The sequence below is a fragment of the Abramis brama genome (assembly GCF_963993115.1).
Source record: "Abramis brama genome assembly, chromosome: 9".
Lineage (NCBI taxonomy): Eukaryota > Metazoa > Chordata > Actinopteri > Cypriniformes > Leuciscidae > Abramis > Abramis brama.
Genome location: NC_139971.1, coordinates 6,681,564 through 6,703,004, shown reverse-complemented (window position 1 = coordinate 6,703,004; position 21,441 = coordinate 6,681,564). Strand labels below are relative to the sequence as shown.

General features: G+C 38.3%; 2 protein-coding genes across 3 annotated transcripts in view; one reads left to right on the top strand and one right to left on the bottom strand.

The window, feature by feature from the left end:
* The first annotated feature begins 332 nt into the window (after nucleotides 1-332).
* On the top strand, nucleotides 333-1,812 carry LOC311090034 (V-set and immunoglobulin domain-containing protein 10-like 2). The gene is made up of 2 exons (XM_084125135.1): nucleotides 333-453; nucleotides 1,225-1,812. Exons 1-2 carry the CDS (start codon nucleotides 396-398, stop codon nucleotides 1,629-1,631), a joined length of 465 nt encoding a protein of 154 aa, XP_083981261.1. The 5' UTR covers nucleotides 333-395; the 3' UTR covers nucleotides 1,632-1,812.
* A 5,904-nt stretch (nucleotides 1,813-7,716) lies between these two features.
* cdon (cell adhesion associated, oncogene regulated) overlaps nucleotides 7,717-21,441 on the bottom strand; it is a 39,790-nt gene continuing 26,065 nt past the window's right edge. For both annotated transcript variants that reach the window (XM_084124581.1, XM_084124582.1), the window contains exons 11-19: nucleotides 20,849-21,055; nucleotides 20,286-20,467; nucleotides 17,841-17,946; nucleotides 15,135-15,257; nucleotides 13,172-13,363; nucleotides 12,010-12,305; nucleotides 10,651-10,730; nucleotides 8,618-8,880; nucleotides 7,717-8,408 (exon numbers count right to left, since the gene is read on the bottom strand). In XM_084124581.1, coding sequence (XP_083980707.1) covers nucleotides 8,257-8,408; nucleotides 8,618-8,880; nucleotides 10,651-10,730; nucleotides 12,010-12,305; nucleotides 13,172-13,363; nucleotides 15,135-15,257; nucleotides 17,841-17,946; nucleotides 20,286-20,467; nucleotides 20,849-21,055 — 1,601 coding nt within the window. In that variant the 3' untranslated portion in view covers nucleotides 7,717-8,256. The remainder of the gene's footprint in view (nucleotides 8,409-8,617; nucleotides 8,881-10,650; nucleotides 10,731-12,009; nucleotides 12,306-13,171; nucleotides 13,364-15,134; nucleotides 15,258-17,840; nucleotides 17,947-20,285; nucleotides 20,468-20,848; nucleotides 21,056-21,441) is intronic.

Sequence of the window (21,441 nt, the reverse complement as noted above, 5' to 3'; positions counted from 1 at the left end):
GTTACCCAGCAACCAAAGTAAATAGTGTGTGGAGATGTGTGTTCTTCTCACGGAACTCCTCTGAACTTGAACTTATTTGAACGGGTAGCAGTCAGATGGGATTTCAGAAAGTCCTGTCCCTCAACCTGCTCAATAATGAATGATGCAGTGTCATCACCAGACACTCTATACCCCACTCTACCAGCAGAGAATGAAAGAAACCATGCGAACATTGGCAGTGTGACTCACTAATAAATTATTTAAAGTAACTGAGATGAAGTACTCTGTCAGTTACCTGAGTCCCAGTAGTCTCTTCATTGGAAGGTTCTGGTTTAGATGGAACAGGAGAGAAACTGTCCAAATGCCTGCTGTCGTCTGTAGGTCTGCTTTCAGCATTTCCTGAAGTTTGTGGCACCATGGGGATCGCACGATTCTTCCTCCTGCTCTGTTGCTTCCTCTTGGTTTTTGTACACGGTAAGGAGCAGCAATGATGGAGGGGATAATGTCTGCTTTTGGTTTGTGTTTCAAGAACGTTCTTGAAACAATGCAAGAGGAGAGAGTGTTCGTATTTGAAGTGGAGTCATAAATAGAGGAACGCAGAACTGGGTGTTCTGTTTATGCTTTTTAGTAATTAATGCAATAATATTAGCTTGGGGAGATTGTTGTTAACGATGAAACCAAACTGAGCCAATTAGAACATCACAGGTTTTAGTTTAGTGCATTTATGTAATCCTAATTTGATAAAGGTAATGCACATTCAGCCATTTTTCAGCAATTTTTAAAATGAGGGAGACTGTCATTTATGTCCATCATGTAATATTATATTATATATGGCACTAACATCTGTGATGGTGTTAATTTTGTTTTGCTGACCGATACAACAGGGCTTGTACTTTTTAGGTTTTCTCAAGTTTTAGGTTAGCACTGCCAATGCGAAAATATCATTTTCATAGTTGCATTTGTCACCTATTATTAACAATTTTTTCCGCAGATTAAAGTGTCGGATAATAGGGTACTTAATAAAACAAGTAGGCTGTTCATATAAATCTCAATTTGGCGAACCCAATTAAAGGGCGATTCACCTTAAGGAGATTTTTTCACTTTATCTCATGTGAGCGTGCATAATTTTATATTTAATTATATTTGTCAAAAGTGCTGGGTCCAAAACTTTAGGACAACTTTTGTATATGATTTCTGGAATTTTACTGACAAGTTTACAGTTAGACTGTGTCTGTGTGTGCTTAGGTCTAGATATCCCTGACCCTGATGAAATCGAGTACATCAGGCAAGAGGTGCAGGCGACAGTAAACAGCACTGTGCACCTTTATTGTGGATCCCATATGCCCACCCTGTTCATCTGGGTCTTCTCCAGACCAGGCACAGAGAGAAATGAGCCTCTGGCCTACAACCACGGACAGGGGACCAAACTCCTGGCCTCAGCCAGCACCCTGGGAGAGATTTCCCTGCTCACCAACACAACTACTCTGGTGATCGAGGGGGTCTCAGATGAGGCCGAGGGGGTCTACACCTGCCAGGCCCTATACGATATGGATGAACCGCCTAAGGTTACGTTTTACTACACCCAGCTGCATCTGCAGGATGAGGAAGAGAGATCCAGGGGGTCAGGGTCCCCGCCCCCAGAGAGTGATTGAGGGGCAGTTTAACTAAAAAGAACAGCAGAATGTAACTAATCACAGTTTTCTATAGTGGACAATATACTGTATTTTGTGACAGCATACAAAATTTGTGTGAAGGTAATTCATTGCAATTCAGTTAGACTTAGAGGCAACTCCCTAAGAGTGACATATTCACATACATTAAATGAGTTTTAAATACGAATAAAATGCTGTTCATTGCTGTGCTGATTTCATTTCAACCAAAACATGAACTAAAATCCAAGGCCTAAACACCTACATCCGACTGACTCCACCACATACACAGCTGTCCTCCAAGTTTCCATCACTCCATCCGAGGTGCCAATAACACAGTCATATCTGTCTGTGAATATCTGTGTTGCTAAATATTTTGTTTGTAGGACACCACCAGGAAAATAACTATTCCTTAGTGTGGGAAATAAACAGCTTTTGGCCTTGAGTTATGGAGCCATAAACCACCATGTCTGGGCTTCCATGCTGCAATAGATCAGTCAGAAAACCAGAAGTACCGATATAAATATTGGTCACATAACTCAGTTATTTTTATGATGGGGAATTCAGCCTTGGCAAGTGCTAAACTAAAGCAACAGGATTGCACATCCAAAATGATATGTCAACAGATTATAAACAACAAATTTGTGTTCTTATTGCTCTTTGAATATTTTTGCTTCCTCTTATTTGACTCACCATATTGATGAATGTGATTTTGCAAGGTACTGTAGAAGATGGTCCTGAATCAACAAACATAGGCCAACTCTATTGCAAAACCGCAACCCTAACCTTAACCCATAATCAGAAGGAAATGATAGGTTGATATGCCGGTTATATCCGGGTTGGGTAAATTCAAAAAAGTTGCAGTACACTGTGATTCACTTTACCATTTCATAAAAGCACTCAAGTTAGTCAGCGCAAAAGTACTTAGGACTAGCTGGTCATTTTTTACATAATCCTATAAGTTTTGGTGCCAAACAAGCTGATGGCAGAAAAAGAAGAATGCAGAAAGAGGAGTGCATTTCTGCCACCTCCTGGACTGGAGTGTGAAGCACTAACTGGCATTTAGTAAAGCAATGGTAACTGCCATAGTGTTCCTGTTAAATTTACTTACATATTGTTTGTTGTTTATTTTTTTACCAAAACTAATTGAAGCACTTGAAAATTATAAGCAAACCACACGCTTTATTATGTGTTAAAGAAAGTCACAAGGTACTGCCACTGTATGGAATTCATCCAACCAGATATTCATTAAGTTATCTCCTTTTCTTTTTCACAGAAGAAAAACGTAATACAGGTTTGGAAAGACATGATTAGTTGATATTAATATTGTTCCAGGATAAACAATTATATCATACTTGGCAAAATGACACTAAGCAATAATACTGAAAGATATGCTCTTTCTCCCTCCTCACAAAGTAAGAAAAATAATAGAACTGACTTTCACACAGCGTCAGTTGGGACTGGAAAATGTTGTGAAGATTGCCTGAGGTAACGGCTGGTCCTGTCAGCATGTATAAGTGATTTGTCGTTATTGGTCTAATTATGAACTGGAGAACAGACACGTGGAACGCAGAAGTGTAAAGCAGGTCTGACCTTTATCCCTTCAACACAACAGAAATATAGTGATAGCCATACATAATTTAAGCCCCATATGAAATAACAACCCAATCATCAGCTGACATGATAAGTCGTGCATACATTTCCTGTTGACCTTGGAGATCATGGTCAAGAAAATGGTAGTTTATTTGTTCAACACTGATTATGGGGCTGAAATTTGACTAAAATAATAGAGGGCTGGGGCAGGGCCAGAGTCCCAGAGTCTTTGTGCGGTTTTGTAACCTCTCATGGATAAACGGCTTGGAAGCGGAGTCAAATCAGGCCACTCTCAGAACAAGAGACAAGAAAAGAGAAAGAAACACAGCCTAATTCATGAGTGTTACATTCATTCAGGGTGTGCCAAAGTGACAGGCGAAGAATGGTGGGCGGAGGAGGGGGTTGGAGAGGGCGCTAACAGGTCCACTCAGAAACTGGGGGAGGAATTTTTGGGGTGGACAATGGGTACATTTGTTCCCATGGTGCCCTTAATAAGGGTTCTGAGTGCGGTGCAGGAGGCAGAAGGACAGGGTGGAGGCAGGGCAAGTAAAGAGCGACTTCAGACAGAAGCAGGTCTTTATCAGGAGGTCCTCAAACTTATCTTCATCTCATCAAATGACCTGAGACCTCTGTCAACATTCCTTCTACTTTCTCTCTCTCTGTCATAGTCACCCTATTCTTTCTCAGTGTCCTTTTCTCATCCATTGTTTCTGGACTCTTTCTAAGTAGAACAGTGATGGGCAACCAGTCCTGCAGAGACAGGTGTAGTCTTTTAAAGATGGAACGAAACTCTGCAGGACAGTGGCCTTCCAGGACCAAAGTTGCCCATCCCTGCAGGAGAGTATCAAATGGTTTTAGTATCAAATGGTTGGCGGCAAAGTGGCTCAGTGGGTAGCAATGTTGCCTCACAGCAAGAAGGTCCTTGGAAGACCTTTTCCTCCGGATGCTCCGGTTTCCCCACCAATCCAAAAACATGCAGTATAGGTGAATTGGAGGCGCTAAATTGCCCGTAGGTGTGAATGCGTGTTTATGTGTGAGTCTCAAGCCATGTAATAGGGAGGGGTTGGGGGAAACCTGGTGACCTACCCCAGAAAAAAATCATCACCAAGAAAATTCATGGATAGTCTCTTGTGTAGAATCACCAAGAGTTGGATATGACTGACATGATTAATGAACCAATTGGTTTTAGAATCACCAGTTCTGATTCTCTTGGCCACTTTTATCCAAAATGATTTACATTGCATTCAGTTCTTGGATTCCCTGGGAATTGAACCCATGACCTTGGTGTTGCTTGCATCTTCCTCTACTATTTGTGCTACAGGAATGACTACATGGCTCAAGCTATACAGGACACCACTCTAAAAGTCATCTTCACCATATTAAAGCAAATTCACAGGTCCAGGAGGATAAGCTTCGATATCATTTGTGTGATCTGATACGACTCTGATTTCTGGGCCTACCTATGCCTGTTGTTTAGATCCTGACTTTGGTTTTCCGGCTGAAGCCCAGTGGAGCAGAAGGGATATTTTAATTTCCAGACACTGTCAAGCTCAGCCAGAATTCAAGAAACCAGCTTGAAGTGGCCTGGATTGTGCACTAAACGGTTGGCCACAATCTGGAAACAGTAAGACCTCTTCTCTTTTCCATCTCCATTTTTCTTTCCAACCAAAAATGACAGATGGAAGCTTCATGGTGTCAGAGGGTTTGGGGGAACAATCCAGCAGGCCTGGATGTCTGCTGGCACTATAATGGAAGGATAGTGAAGGGGTTTACCAAGGACTGAGAGACTAAAAACTGCCAGCTCAGTTAACCACTCTAACCAGCCTACTAACCAGCCTAGGCTAAAACATACAAAAGTTCAATATCTCAGTCATGAGTGGGCAAGTTATGTTGTCATGACATGACAAAGGGTTAACTCATGAATATAAAGTTAGGTCACATACCATTATCCCCTTATCTGCATTTTAGAGCATTTAGCTTATTTCCAACTTACAATAGGAACATCAACGATTAATTAACTCTTTCCCTGCCATTGACGGAAATTCCCCCCTTTATGAGACAACGCTTTCCGCGATTTCACTGTTACAGTATATGGTAGGGGGGGCGCTATGACGCATGACGCATCTTCTGAAAGAGTACTGAATCTCCTGATCAAAAGACATATGAAGAAGACGCAGAAACAAGCGATAGCACATTTAAGCAGATGCATATGTAGTCTAGTGTTGTCGAAAGTACCGACTTCCGTATCGGTACTGAAATTTAAAAAATGTCAGCTGTTGAGCGGAATCGTAAACACCTCTGATTGCCCATTGTTCTCACGCGCTCATAAAATGTGTCTGTGATTGGCTACAATGATCAGCGCTTCAAAAACATGTTGTAAATATACATCAATGACGCTCTTCACCGAGTGCTTACACAGATACACTCGAGAGCGTTTGAAAGCAAGCGTCTATCAACGGACCGGTCCAGACGCCTGCTTGTGCTTTCAAACGCTCCCACTTCCGCTTTCAAAACACTTTTAAACACTTCCGTGTGCTCTTAAACGCTCCCGTACGTTAATCATTGTAGCCAATCACAGATATATCCGATGAGTGCGTGAACACAATGGCTGATCAGAGATGTTTACGATTCCGCTCAACAGCGCTCAAAGTGTCACATTTTTTATATTTCAGTACCAACTTGTACCGAAGTCGGTACTTTTGACAACACTAATGTAGTCTTTGACAAAAACAAGTTTTTCTTAGCCTTTTGCTCAAAATGTTGCTTGAAAATGATCAAAAATGCTGGCAGTGTCTGGCAACTTTTTATAAAACGCTGGTGGGGAAAGAGTTAATAACATTAGAATTAGCTGTGAAATGTAAATCTTAATTAAAACAGTTTCAACAATACATTGAATGAGTGCAAGCTGTGGGTGCAATCATTCTTTTCTATCAATGTTCATGCAAATACGTGAACACAACCGCTCGGTCAACACATGGCCTGGTTAAACATACTTGATGTGTATTCTTGTGTTCATCTGGCACTGGCAGTAAGAAACCTCAGCACTGTGAAAAAGTAACATTCAAACTTCTGCATTAATATCTTTGTACGCATCTATAAACATTGACTTGTTCAGCAAGATTCTCTCCAAACTGTTGCTCTGCCATGACAACAGCAAAAACCGTCCATAAAACAGATGATTAGTGCTAATTCCTGCTATACTGCCCCTTGTGGAAATAGTGAAAAGCAACACATTCTTGACAATCACGCATAATATAACTTTTGCATTAATATACAAAAAATGTTAACTAAGTTAGTGGATATACTTTATATCAGCAACCCGATATGTAATATGGGAAGAGCTGTAGATGGAGAGTTTCTGAAAACTTTGTATGGCAGAGAAATGTGTGGCTTGCAATCTTCAGATTGCCACACTGACATTGCCACTTATTCGAACACACACTAATGCCAATGGTCTCACCACATTCTGAGTGTTTGCATTTGACTTTCTATGTGCTTTTACAGGAAGGGTGTAGCCTAGAATCACTATGTGTATAGGGTATCGACATAGAGGGTATATATAATTAATTTTTTTCATCATGGTTGTTCCTTGAGGGATCTTTAACATTAAAGAAATAAGTGTCTAACTTCCTCCTTATCACTTCACCTTCAGTACACACCAAATAGGTGTCCTTGATGTGCATGATGGAAATGTGTTTTTAAATCTAGTTGATGCCAAAAAGTCAATGCAAAAAGTAAATTTTTGAAGCTTTGTTTCTGTAAATACTCTTTATGGATAAGGGAGGATCTGAAAATTACGGTATGTTTTCATAGTACATCTCTCTCTTGTATATCAAAAAAAAAGGAAAAAAGAAAAGAAAAAATGATGATGAAAACATCTTCTTAATCCAACCATCCATCAGTGGCTGGCTGAAATCAGCTGTTAAAAGACCGCAAAACATGACAATGCACCATCCACCCTTTGGCAGTCTGCTTATGTAGACAGTCAACTTGAGTACAAACCACATCTGAAGCTGAAATGAGGAGACCGCAGTGAAGAGCTCCACTAAGCAACCAAACAAAAACACTCACGTGATGTGAACACGACCAGCGCCCTTCAACACATTCTGGGAGGGTCAAAGGTCATTCAAGCACTGAAGTTTGTTTATGGTTAACAAAGAGGCATGGATAGGAGGTGTGGCTGGGAGGCTGCGGGATTGACTCCGGAAACCTTCAAAGAGCTGTCGCAACTGCCGGACACTTTAGTAGATATTTCTAATATCCCTCAGGCACAGACAGTCCAGGCTGCTTTATCGATTATAGTAAAGCGATCAAATTTTATGCTAGCATGGAACTTTTCTAGGTTCCAATTGTGCATTTCCATATGTGCTTTAGGGGTGCAATAAGCCATTTTGAGGAGCCGTATAAATCTGTTATTAGTCATCCATTTTCGGTAGTTTGAGAGGCCTATAGTAAGGTAGAGCATTAAAACATTAGAGAAGGATATAGATAGACATAATACTTAATCTTCTCTTTATATTATAACAAAACTTTACACATACAATGGCTAAACGCCACACTGTGTGGAACAAAAAAAAAATATAAAGAACAAAAAATAAGTTTCTCAACAAAAAAAACAAACAAAAAAAAGCATAAATAATATAAAAGACAAACTTTTTTTTCTTACAACAGATACATTCATATGAAATAATATTTTACTACTACAAAAAAATAAATAAGTCATCTAAAGAGTTTTTGCTTTTACTTTTAAAAGTCCTCCCACAAATGGGATCGTTTCAGCCTTTGAGTTTTCCACCATCCTTGCAGAAACGTCTCTTGATTCTTTCTTTTCGTTCTATTTATTTCCATCTTGCTTTCCCTCGTCAGTCTTGTCCAGCTCTGAAAGCAGTCAGTTTGGTGTCCACTTCAAATCACACAATGTCTCTGACCATTCCATCACTGGCCATTTCCTTTTTCTTTTTTTTTTAAATGTGTCCAAGTTCCTGTTCCCAATTTCTCTCGTACTCTTTCTTGTGTTTAGAGTGTATTGATATGTTCAGATCTCCTGCACTGTAGGCTGGATGAAATCTCCAGTCAAGCTTCCAGTAGAGATCCAGGCTGTTTTATCCTTACAGTCCAGATCAGGCAGTCCCAGCCGTTCCCAACACACCACGGGACCCTCGGAGTCTTCATGCACGGGCTGAACTCCTGTTACACACACAAATAGATAGAAAAGATTTATGCAGCAGCTCCAGTATGCAGCAGTCTAGTCAGGTAAAATAATATTGCATGATGGGTAATTTACAGTTTGCCAATGCAGTAATTTCCTGAACAGCAAGAGGAAACACTGACTTTCCTCATTCAGAGGGAGTGTGGAGTGAATCAGAGAGCTCTTTATAGCGCTGAAACTCTCTCACCTCTCTGCTGCTCGAGGGTGGACTTTGTTTCCACAGGCAGACAAGGGGAATTCTGGGAAAGGGGTGGAGGCTTGCCCTCCTCCGCCACTTCGGCTGAATCTCTCTCCTGGGAGCTGTTGAGCTGTGGGCTGTCACGTCCATGGCAGCGAGACAAAACGGGGTTGAGGGGCATCATCTCGAGCCCGTCGGGTTGGCGCGCTGCCACGCGGTGCATTAGGGGGAGAGTGCCGCCCGAGAAAGTGCCATTGGTTTTCGTGTAACACCTGTCCACAAAACACAAACGCAAGACATAAATGATGGCCACTGCACTGCACACTTTGACTTTCTTGAACCAAACTTAAAACTAAACATTTTCCAGATATTCCCATGAAAACAAATCTATAAATGTATGTCCTCTTGCCAATACTCCAATTTATGAAGCATTTCTACTCAAATCTTGCATGGACATAATTTTGATCAAAGTCATCTGAATTTAAATCTTGTGTGTGTGTGTGTGTGTGAGAAACAGTGTTATTTTAGTATCATAGAGATATGATTATATTTTTTATTAACAGTCTAAAATAGTTTTTATCTTTTTATTTTATTTTATTTATTTTTTTAAATAAATTGAAAAGTTTTAGTAATTTGTGTTTTTGTCTTTTTCTGTTTATATCTGGGTTTTTTTAATACAATTTTTATTTCAGTTTTAGTTTTAGTTATTTTAGTTCATCAAGGTCAAATTAAATGAAAATGGCAAATGCTTCCTTGGCAAACTACAAGAAATAAAATACATTGTTTTTACAGATTTTTATTTTATTTAAACATTTATTTTATTTAAAGTAACAATTTCTTTAATGGTTTTAACAGACTGGTGTCAAACCTATTGTGACGCATCTTAACAACATATTAAAACTATTATTTTCATGTTATGACCAATAACCAATAAATTAGCAATATTCAAATTCTGTAATATATTATGTAAATAAATTAAAATACTAAAAACTAAAATCAATTGTTTAAAATACTTCACAGGAGTAAATGTGTAAAATGCCTTTTATATTTTGCAAAGATTACATTTAACAGTGTTATTAAAGTTAAAGTCTTTTAAAGATTAAGTATTTGATGACAGCAAAGGTAATTTAATGTCAAAATATGGTAATTGTAAACAAATAATTGATTTAAATCATGCATACCTGCCTTTATTATATTTCAAAGGTGCTTTTGGTGGAGTTTGACAGCTCTTGTCACAATATACTTTAGTTGTATGCAAAAGAGCAGCACGAGCATTCTTCAAAATTTCTCCTTTTATGTTTCACGGAAGAAAATCATACAGGTTTGGATTTTTAAGGATTTTTAAACGACAGCATTTAAATTTTTCTATGAATGTCTTCCTTACAGTAGAGCTTGAGCCTGTGCACCAGCTACAACAAGCATCTCTGCTGTTTTCAAACTCTGATTGCATCGGAGATCACAGATTTATTTCCGCAAGTCTCTACGCTGCCTGACCGGACTCAACAGCCTGTGTCTCTGTGTGTTTGCACATGCTGATAAGACAGAGAGGCTTCAACACACACATACGCAGACATAAACACATAAACAAACAATACCTGCGAGTATAAATACACATGCACTCGAGAAGTAATCAGGGATATAAAGTGTGCACAGATGCACACAGTTACAGTAGTGCGCTGATATCAGCTCCATTCAGAAGGATTTCCCTCTGCTCCCCCGTCGGCCGCGGCTAAATAAACACTCCGCTCATTAAGACTGTAGCGAGGGTGCGTTCAGTGTAAACTGTTACTGCCGGACACACTAGAGTACACAAACAAGCCTCGACGAGAGGAGTTGCCATGCGTGTGTGTGTGTGTGTGTGTGTTTAGCCCAGAAGAGAATAAGCTCAGGTCAGGGGTGAAATGAGAACCAGATGGAACAGATGATTGGTTTGCTGACTGGAGGCGTGCAGCGCAAAACATAATTCTGCAGGCATGTAAACACCAAACATTAACAAGCTACTGGGCTTGACTTTTCAAGTATTGCATTTCCCTCTCTCTCACCTGTTGTTGTTGCAGAAGTTTTGACAGCTCATGCAGTCCAACGAATCGTTCTGGGGCAGAGCAGTGTATATCCCCCCTCCCTGCCACAACAAACAACAAAAGCCAGATTTCATTTCTCATTACTCAAACACTACACTTATACATGACATGTCTGTACTTTCAGTCTCACAATGCTATGCTATGCTATAGGAACAAATATACAGGGGAGTAGATGGACCACTTTTATAAAAATGTTCACAGAGTGCACTAAAATGCCTTTTACTATACTGTATTTGACATATCACACCATACTATACAATAATATGTTATAATAAATTATATCAGGCTACACTACTGCACTATATTACATTATAAGTATAACACAGCATACGATATTATATTATTAAATATTATGACAATTAACAAAGATCTATTATTAAATGAGTACCAATAATAATCAGCATATTAAAATGATTTCTGAAGGATCATGTGACAGTGAAGACTGGCGTAATGATGCTGAAATTGTAGCTTTGCCATCACAGGAATAAATTACATTTTAAAATATATTTTAAAAAGAAAATTAAATTGGACAACAGTGATTTTGGTAACACTACAATAAGGTTAACTAACAATGAACAATATTTCTACATATTTTTTAATCTTAGTTAATATCTATTACAACATTTAATAATACATTTTTTTAAATCCAACATTGTATTTGTTAACATTAGTGAATTAACTTTGAACTAATAAGAACAAACAATGAACAGACCTATTTTTATTAACCAACATTAACAAAGATTAATAAATACTTTAACACAAATATTGCTCACTGTTAGTTCATATTAATGCTAATGTTAACAAATTATACCTTATTTTAAAGTGTTACAGAGGTTTTAAATTGAAATAATGTTTCACAATATTACAGCTTCTACTGTATTTTTGATCAAATAAAATTCAGCCTTGCTGAGCATGAGAAACTACTTTCTTACGTATTTATTCCAAATATACAGTATATATATATATATACACATATTAACTTTCAGAAGGGAGGAGAAAACACTTTCAATGTTGTGCATCTAATCAAACTTAATTTGAGTGAATTCATTTGTTAGAGGTCAATTTAGACAACCATGAACATAAATGCACAAAGTAAAAGAAAATATGACCCAGACAATTAAATATGAATTTACTGCACTATACCATGTACATACTATACAGCACTACACATTATAAAAGGTTTTTTTAGTGGTTCTGGATGCTGATTGGTCAATACACAATATAGTGACAGCTATGACACAAACCAAGATGTCAGGCACATATCTTCTACTCGATTGCCAGAAAATAAATACAACCGCACATGCACAAACTATTACTCACATTACGAAGGTGATGAGGGTGTGGGTGATCGTACTCCATGGTGTTGTGGGGCAGAGAGGCGTCGTGTGCGTGAGGATGCCCGGGAGGGTAGAGGGCTCCTGATCCGTTCAGCAAAGCCAGACCATTGGGCAGTTTGTGGTGGAGGTGATGGCAGGCCTGGGGCATCATGGGAGCGGTGTGTCCACAGCCCGTGTGCACGCTTCCATTCACATGGCTGGAGCCAGGCAGTGTGGAATATTCCAGAACATGACCGTTCATCTCTGCAGACTGGTACAGGTAACTTGGAGGGTCGTATTCTACACAGAATATTTTTACGTTAGTACATTTGTAATGGGTAGTTGACATGTGTGACAAGCTAAACTCAATCTAAAACTATTTGCAAATTCTTCTGTAATTATTATACACGATCCTTCAAAAGATTACATTTTTTTAAATAACAAAGATTCAACAAAGATGCATTTAATTGATCAAAATTTCTGAAATTTCTATTCATCAAAAATTACTACGGTTTCCACAAAAATATTAGGCAGCACAACTGTTTCAACATTGAAAATAATAACACAAAAAATGCTGAAGAAACAACGCACGAATATGAAACATAACTCTTTTGCCAAACTGACTAGCAGCGAACTGGAGTGTGTGTGATGAAAGTTAGCAGGCCCATTTTTGGCGTATTTCAGGTCTGTGTTACTACTTATACACACCGCTGTGGCCAGCACTGTTTACTCTGTTACTCAATCTCATTGAGAGTGGAAAAGAGGAAAAAAGAAAGAAAACTTCAAAGGGCCGGCAGTCGAGGAGAGGCAATGAAAACCAGGCCTGGATCAGTAGGTGGACTCTGACTCAATTTCATAAAGACATTATTGACACAGCATAAACTCTCTTAACCTTACAGAAATACTGCATAAACTAAAACAACACAGCGCGGCTGGCCTCATTACTACATATCTAAATAAAATAATAAAGGTAGCAGCAAAAGAAATTGATACTTAAAGTAACATGTTCCACCATAAAAAATATACATTATGAGGAAACAAAATATTGTAATGATTTTTGGACACTACAATGATGGCAATTCAATAGTTTTCTTAGTAATCACTAAATACACAGTGGCACCAAAAAGCACAAAAACTAGGAAGTAAACAGGAAAGGAGGCACATACTATGAAGACTGTTCTGCTGACGGTTTCTCCACAAGCACATGACGATGAAGACCAGCAGAATGAGCACCATGACGCCCAGAACACATCCCACGATCAGGTAGAGCAGGCCGCCCGGCTGGCTGGGTGTATCCGCAGGGGAAAACCCTGGAGGGGTTATGGGGCGCTGGCTGGGCACACCTGGAAGTTGACGGGCTGGAGGGGAAAAAAAAGAGAACAAAGTGAGTTTGAGGGGATGAAACATGTCTTTCAAGAGAATATAGCACAAGCTCTACATTTATTGGTTAGTGATTTAGTTTTTATAGTGATTTATATATATATATATATATATATATATATATATATATATATATATATATATATATATATATATATATATATATTATATATAAGGGAATGGTGCTTACCCAGTCTAAAGTCACAATACTAAAATCCCAAGGTATAATTATTTTTTTTACCCATACGTTACAGTTGGCACATAGTGCGTGTGATGTGAATTTCATCTGCAACAAAGTATATGTGTACTTCAACGAAAACTTATTTTTTAAAGAAGTGTGCCACGGGAGAGGATTTGTGAATGACACTGAAGCGACGCAACTGAAGCTGGTAGGTCATGTGACAGTAACAACATGGCGGATGTAGTACGTCCGAATTTCATTCAGACGATATAAAACATATTTTTGAGACAGTACGCGATTTCGGGTGAAGCAAATCGAGTTAAAAGAACTCTTTAGCTCCGCCCATTCCCATGAAGCACTGTGAATGATGAAGAATCAGTTTCCCAACGCTCTCAAACTACTCAAATATTTGTATGCATAAAATATGCTGTTTCTATATACATAATTAACACCTTTTAATCAATAGTTGTTGTTTTTTCTATCATTTGCAATGCTTAAATGGATTGTCGATCTTTCTCTCAGTAAAGCTGTTAAGTGCACAGTCTTGTACCTTTGTCATTTTGTCCAATTTTGCTTCAAATCAAAGTAGGTCATTGCTAACCTGCTGTAGACATGATGTAGCCCCGCCCCTTTGCAGTGCTTGTCGGCCTTGTCGGTCTACTGACATTTGTTATGACATCCGCTTCAAACATTACAATGCTCATGATAACTTTCACTAACTCTAAAATAAATTAAATCCACTTCACCAGCTAATTACTCTTCAACAGCGATGCCATAGAGATATACAGCGCTATCGCAAAAAAAAGGAAGTTCAAAGACAATAATCTGAAGATGGCTGTGCGCTTGTTTCTCTGGCGCATAAGGTCTAGTGTTTCAAGTGATTTTAGCACTTTCCTATGCAGATTCTAAGGTGGTTGCTAGAGTATTTGGAGTGAGCTTTAGCACATTTACTATATTATTTCTATAGCGTTATCAGTTGTTTCTAAATCACAAGAAAGCCCACCCCAAGTCTCTGTAATATTCTGCTCTGTGGATTACCTTTCCTCCCATTTATTGTGCGCAAGATGAACGATCTTGAGCCAATTGCTTAGAACAGTGCATCTCTCCTCAATAAGCTGCACGATTTGATGTACCATTCATGTCCGTAGAACTAATGGGGTGGGATAAATTCTGTACCATTTAATACTAATGCTTTAATACTTAGGATTAGAGGTTTGTCCAAATCTCTGACCCCAAGTATAAGCAATAATAAAGCACCACTAACAAGTGCTGGCATATAACAATGCATCTGTTGTCAGTCCTAAAGTTTGTGGTAGCAGCCGGTCTGTTTGCACTCAATGATTTTTATTTGCTCTGGCTGTGAATGACGCTCTGGTTTGATTTCAACAGCGTTGCATTAAGGGCAGTTATCAGTGAATGATGTCAAGTAGACGCAGCACAATGTCTCTCTTTGTCTAGCTAGTAATAAAACGATAGCTCGCTTTCCTCTGTCATTACCACAGGGGCTTTATGGGTTCCTGTCTACATGTTAAGTATAGCATTCCTGTGACAGTACTTCAGCCTCTCACCTTTGGTCTCGCAGATCATTACGTTACTATATTCGCTCTCGCCACCGTCGTTAAAGCACTGCATCTTGATGTCGTAGGACGTCTCAGGTTGGAGTTGACCAATCATATGCAAGAATTTGAAGCCTGGGGGAGGAGGCGGGAAAAGGAAAGCAATGAGAGTGACTATTGAATGAGAAGGCTTTTCTCAAAGCATGTGTTGTTCTCTCCAAACCACAATTCATTTGCTCAATCTCATTTTTCTCTTGCACACACACACACACTCTCGCACTCTCATTCTCACAGTGTCCCAGAAGGATTCAGACAGTTGCTTTGCTGCAGACAGGCTCCTTATAAGGCAGCTTAACGTTTGTTCTGGCCTGGCTCCAGTATTCCCACTGAACACACTCAGGGCCCTGTGTACACACACACACACACACACACACACAGATCGTAGCAGCCGCTCGCCGCAGCCTCTCACACATGTATGCTGAGAGCCAGCTCTCTAATTACAGTTTGTTCCACAATATTTTATTTGTGTAGCTCACTTCTCTTTTTAACAGTGAAGGCATACTGTACACTAAACGAACAGCTGCTGTACTGCATAATGGAAGAGAAAAACACAAAACAAACACTTACAGACGGACACATACATGAGAAAAGCATCACAGGCTGTTTGATGCAGTTTTTTCCCTTGCACACATAATATACCAGTGTTTTGGCAAAAACAACTGTAACATGACAAAATAAATTATGTATAAATTGTGAGTTTACAGTCTCAATTAATAAAAAGTTAGAGTACCTCAAACAATACAATAAATAAAAGCGTCTTCTTGTGCATTGTCTTTGGTGGATGTTCACAAAAATAAAATACATCACAGCAAGTGAAGTCTGATTCAGAAACAAATGACTCTAGTGAACCGATTTTGATGAATCGGTCAAAAAGACACAAAGACTCACTGTGTGTGTGTGTGTCTACACAGTTTACACAGAGTAATGAGTAACTTGATGACCAACTAGCAGTAACTAACAATGACCAACATTTATATTTATATATATATATATATATATATATATATATATATATATATATATATATATATATATATATATATATATATATATATATATATAAAAATATAATAATTTATACACACACACACACACATATATATTATGTAAACAAACACACATATTAAATCTATTCAGAATTATACTAAAAAGCCTTTTCTTGCTAAAAAACTATCCATCAAATGACAGAAGGCATGTAGTAGATTGTATACATGATTGTGAGTTGTATTTTCAGTTTTGATAACGTAGAATGCTGAGAACTTTCAGATGATGTAATCAAAATGGATTGCAAACAACATTTCACATTAACTTTAAGACCAACAAGCTATAGAACACACTGCTGAGATACTTCTGTAAAAGCTGAGACTTATGAGGTCATCTTATCTGCCCAGCGTGTTTCTGACTGCTTGTTGTTTGGATGGACGAGGAGAGGTTTGAGGGGCCAATGTGAATAGAGAGAAAAGGTGCAAAAAGTAAAAATAGGAGGCGGAGGAGAGGCGAGGCAGTTAACATTCCTCTCAGAAACTCGAATCCCTCTCTGAACGGTCAGTGTTGGGTTTCAGTTCAGGCCCATTAGTGCGGCAACCATTTATTAAAAACACATTTTACACCGACTCATTACTCTGAGCGCAGGACTCACTACACATCAATCAACAGATTACGCTTTCCTTGTCCCTCCCCCTCTGAGACAGAATATACATTAAAAACTCATACTACACGACTCTCTGGAATGCTTCATTCTGATTGGTCAATCATAGCACTTATCTGTCAAATATTTGTGTGTTATGACTACTAAACTGTATAAGTGTCCATTGTCCCATGCAACGGATATCCCACAGATCGTAGCAATCAGTTTTCAGAAGTAAAAACTCCATAGGGATTTGTAATGTAATGTTTACAGTCAGACCTTTGAGGTCAGGGGTTGTTAATCGATGGTATAGGCTTTTGTGCCTATAAGCAACCTGTCCACATTATTTCAACTTATTTTAAAATTAATCATGTTTAACAGTACAATTTATTGTGAAAAACTATATTAGCCATTATGCTGTGCAAAAAAATCCACCAATCAGAGAGTCGCAGGGAGCAAATTAAGCCAAAAGAGCTCTTTAGCTCCGCCCACTCCCATGAAGCACTGCAAAATAAGTTTGAGTAAACCTCCCTATGCTCTCGAAATACTTAAATATGTGTGTGTATATATATAGGAATAGTTTTCAATAAACTTAAAATATATTGTTTATAGATTTAGATATAATCAACAACTTTAAATGAATAGTTTTATATTTTATATTATAAATACACCTTTGTCTTTTTGTCCGATTATCAATTTTATTTTTATTTTTTGCTTCAAATAAAAGTTGTTAATGTTGTGATTCACCTCATTGCTGGTTGGTTTGGTTCATGGCTTATAACACTTTGACAAATAGTTTTTTTTTTTTTTTTTTATCCCAATGAAAAAATACTTCCAGAACAAACGCTGCTGAAAAGTGGGCGGGCACTATGCACTCTACGGCTGTGTTTGTTTCATGTCCCTCGTATCTTTTTTGCAGAGTTTTCTCACATAATGAAATTTCAACATTTCATGCACATTTATTTATTTATTGTGAAAGTAGCCGTGTAATAAGATCAACAACGGAGCAAAGACAGACACCATGATCTCACCTTCCACCACATCTCTCTTATAATCACTGTCATTGTCGCTGTCTGTTGGCCGATAGTAGATGTAGAATCCCTGGATGGGGGTGTTGTTATTGCTGGAGGGAGTGTACTATGAAAGAGAGTGAAAGAAAAAGCAAATTATATATTTTTTGTTTCCATATTATACACTCGCTAACAATTATGCCATCAAAAATCAGAACTTAACTAAAGGTTAACTAGAATCAAGACATCCATTTTTACTAAAAGAGGCCATACTTCTGACCCTTTTTTTGGCTACTGTACCTTTAAGACTTCTAGACGTCAATGACATTTGTTATGATTGGCTAACCTTGTAGCTAACATTTTAGTTAGTTTATCCAAAAAATGTAATTTCTGTTTTTATTTATTTACCCTCATCCCGTTCCATACATGACTATTTCTTTCAAGGAACTGAATAGGAGATGTTTTGCTGATTGTCATGGTGCTCTCTTACATACAATGAAAGTGAATGGGAAAGAACACTACAAAAAAAACACCTTAAAAATATCACAATGGAGCGGTCAGAGGCAATGTCCCATTAGTAAATACAATTCAGTCTTTTCAGTCTGATCCTTTTAAAGAATCCATTGACCTAATTCACAAAACGATGTTTCTTAGTCCAAGTTTTCTGAAGAGACACGTTTGGTATAAATGATGAACAGATTGAATTTAGGCTTTTATTAACATGAAAACATTGATCAGTGAACATAAACAGAAGCTTAAAGCTGCAGTCCATAGTTTTTCCTCTTCGTCGCCATCTCTGTTCGAAATCTGCAATTGCAGTTATTTGCGGAATTATTAACTTTACGTGGGTTGTGCCTTTTTAAAACTAGATTAAAGACGCATCTCTTCAGCCAGGCATTCATATAATACTTTTAATCTTATAGTTAAATCCGACCTCTAGTTCATAAAAACGCCAGAGGAGAACTGGCCCCCGACTGAGCCTGGGTTCTCCCAAGGTTTTTTTTTCTCCATTAGGTCACCTGATGGAGTTTTTCGGTTCCTTGCCACTGTTGCCTTTGGCTTGCTCAGTTGGGGATATTTGGGGATATTTAATTGAATTAATCAATCAACAATACTATTGATCAGCATTACCAAACGTGGATGTTTTCCACTAGAAATAAGCATTGATGTATTATTTTAATTTAATACTGTGAATCTGCATTGATACAATCTGTATTGTGAAAAGCGCTATATAAATAAACTTGACTTGACTTGACTTGACTCATATCACATAAAACCGTGCAAATTTTACTTTGTTCTCAAATTATTAATGTTAACAACATCAGCATTGCATGACTACATTTAATGCCCTTCCAATATTTATCCTTGTTTTTCGCATGGGTTGCAGTCTCTTTTTTTCTGTAGCCACTCCGAAGTCCGAAGTCTTTCACATTTTACAATGGGTGAATCTCCAGCTGTCACTAGTAATTGTCGTTTGAACCTTTCTGGATCCGCCATCATAACTGATAAAGTTTATATCAAGTGCTGTGAGAAAAGGCTATAAATCTCCACCTCCAACATCCTCAAACGCAATATAGCCTACTAGCCGAGACTCCTCCTTTATGTGTAGAGATGTGACGTAATGATGCAAAGACATGCTCGAATTTCCCCACGGAAATCCACCAGTACCACTGGAATTAAAAACATTATTACAAGCTTACCGTTTTGAATCGTGCTAAGGCAAGCAGAGAGTTTTGAACACTGGCTGGTTATGTACTTGCTCAAATTTATTTTGGATAATTTTTAAGTGCACGCACAAAAACTCTGCTAACGTGCTGAAAAACACTTCGGCACAACTGGCACAGCAGAGAAGAACAAACCGGGGAGGATTGTTATGTGGTTAGTTCTGGACATTTTTTACACTCTCATTTTCGAATTAAGCGTGAAATGTGAGTATAATTAAATTTGGCCATTAGATATAAAAGGCATATGTCTAAGCCATTAACACACACACACTAGTTTAAAGCCCTGAGCTGCTAATGTGAGGTTCAGCGTTATTCCTTCAACAGGCCCGAAACAGAAACAACATTTGTTTGTACAAGTGGCGAGGCCCTTTTAAAGATTAATGTGCTAATAATAAACATACAGAAGCATAGAATGATAGAAAAACTCACAGTTTATTCAGTGATGAGTTATTGAGTGCCTGACAGAAACTGTTCCAAAACCTAGTGAGCTGCCTCGCTGTCTACCGCCTCTATAGACAGCTGCCTTTATTTTAGCCAAAACAGTTACATATTTTGTAGCCTACTGTTTGTAAAAGCCTTTGTGTCAGCATTGGACTTTATGATGCGCTGCATTAAAAGCTAGATGGGCAGCTCAGGTTGTGTGTCAGAGGCAGAGCTAATGAATTTTAGTAATTTTAGATTATTTGGCAGTTACAGAATGTGATTTTAATGCATTCGTGTGGTTGCTTACAAGTATACTCACAGTCCAGCGTAACATTATCTGAGTATCACTGACAGCGTCAGTGGAAGAGATGTGAGGGCCAGCGACCGGACGGTTCGAGACGGGTGGATTCGACGAGGAGACCTGGTACGGCCTGGAGGTGGCGCTAGCAGGGCTTTCACCATAGTTATTCATGGCAATGACACGGAAACGGTATGTGGAACCTGTCATGAAAAGATTTATTAAGCCCATCATACATTTATGTCCCCAGTAAACCACTTTTATACAAATTTGGATGTTTTTCTCAGGTTTTCACATATTCAAGTGCATGTAACAGGATTTACACACACACACACATCGATTTTAATTCTTTAGTCAATAAAAAACTAGTATTATATTAATATATTAAAATGTAATTTTCCATGACTTTTTAATACTTAATATTATTATATTATTATTAAAATAATTAGATAAAACTATAATAAACATGAATAACAATATTTAATTAACAATTGTTATCATAAACTATAAATATAGTATTTTTAAATAATATTAATTAGGTCTGGGAATCAGTTTTTCCAAGTTTTCACAAATTTTCCCCTCACCTGGTTCCAGGTTACGCACTTCCACAGACAGTTTAAGTGGTGAGATATTATCGGCCGCCACGATCCAGTCACCACTGCGGCCTTGTTTCCTGTACTCCACTCGAAAGGCCGTGATTGGAGAGCCACCATTGGCTCGTGGGATCCATGTGACATAGACGGAGCTTTCTGTTGCCATAGAGATAGTTGGGCGATCTGGGGCCTCGGGAACTTAGGGATGAAACCAACCAATCAGAAGTTAGTAAAAAGTAAATGCAATCTAAACCCTAATTATTTTGTTTTCCAAAAATAAACAACAGCTTTTATGTCAAGTGCAAAATGTGACCTCAACATCCAATCAGTGAAAAGACCAAAAGAGCAGACGAAGATAAAATAAACCAACACACATAACAGATCCACAGCATGCCAGAGTCAATTGAGTACTTACTGAATGGGCTCTGAGCCATAGACACAGAGACGCAAGCAAAGAGAGAAAGACAGAGAAAAATTTATGTGGCAAATAACAGTGGGCCCAAACCCATTAGGATTTAAATGTGTACACACACACACACACACACACACACTCAACTCTAAGAATACTTCACCCAATATGATTC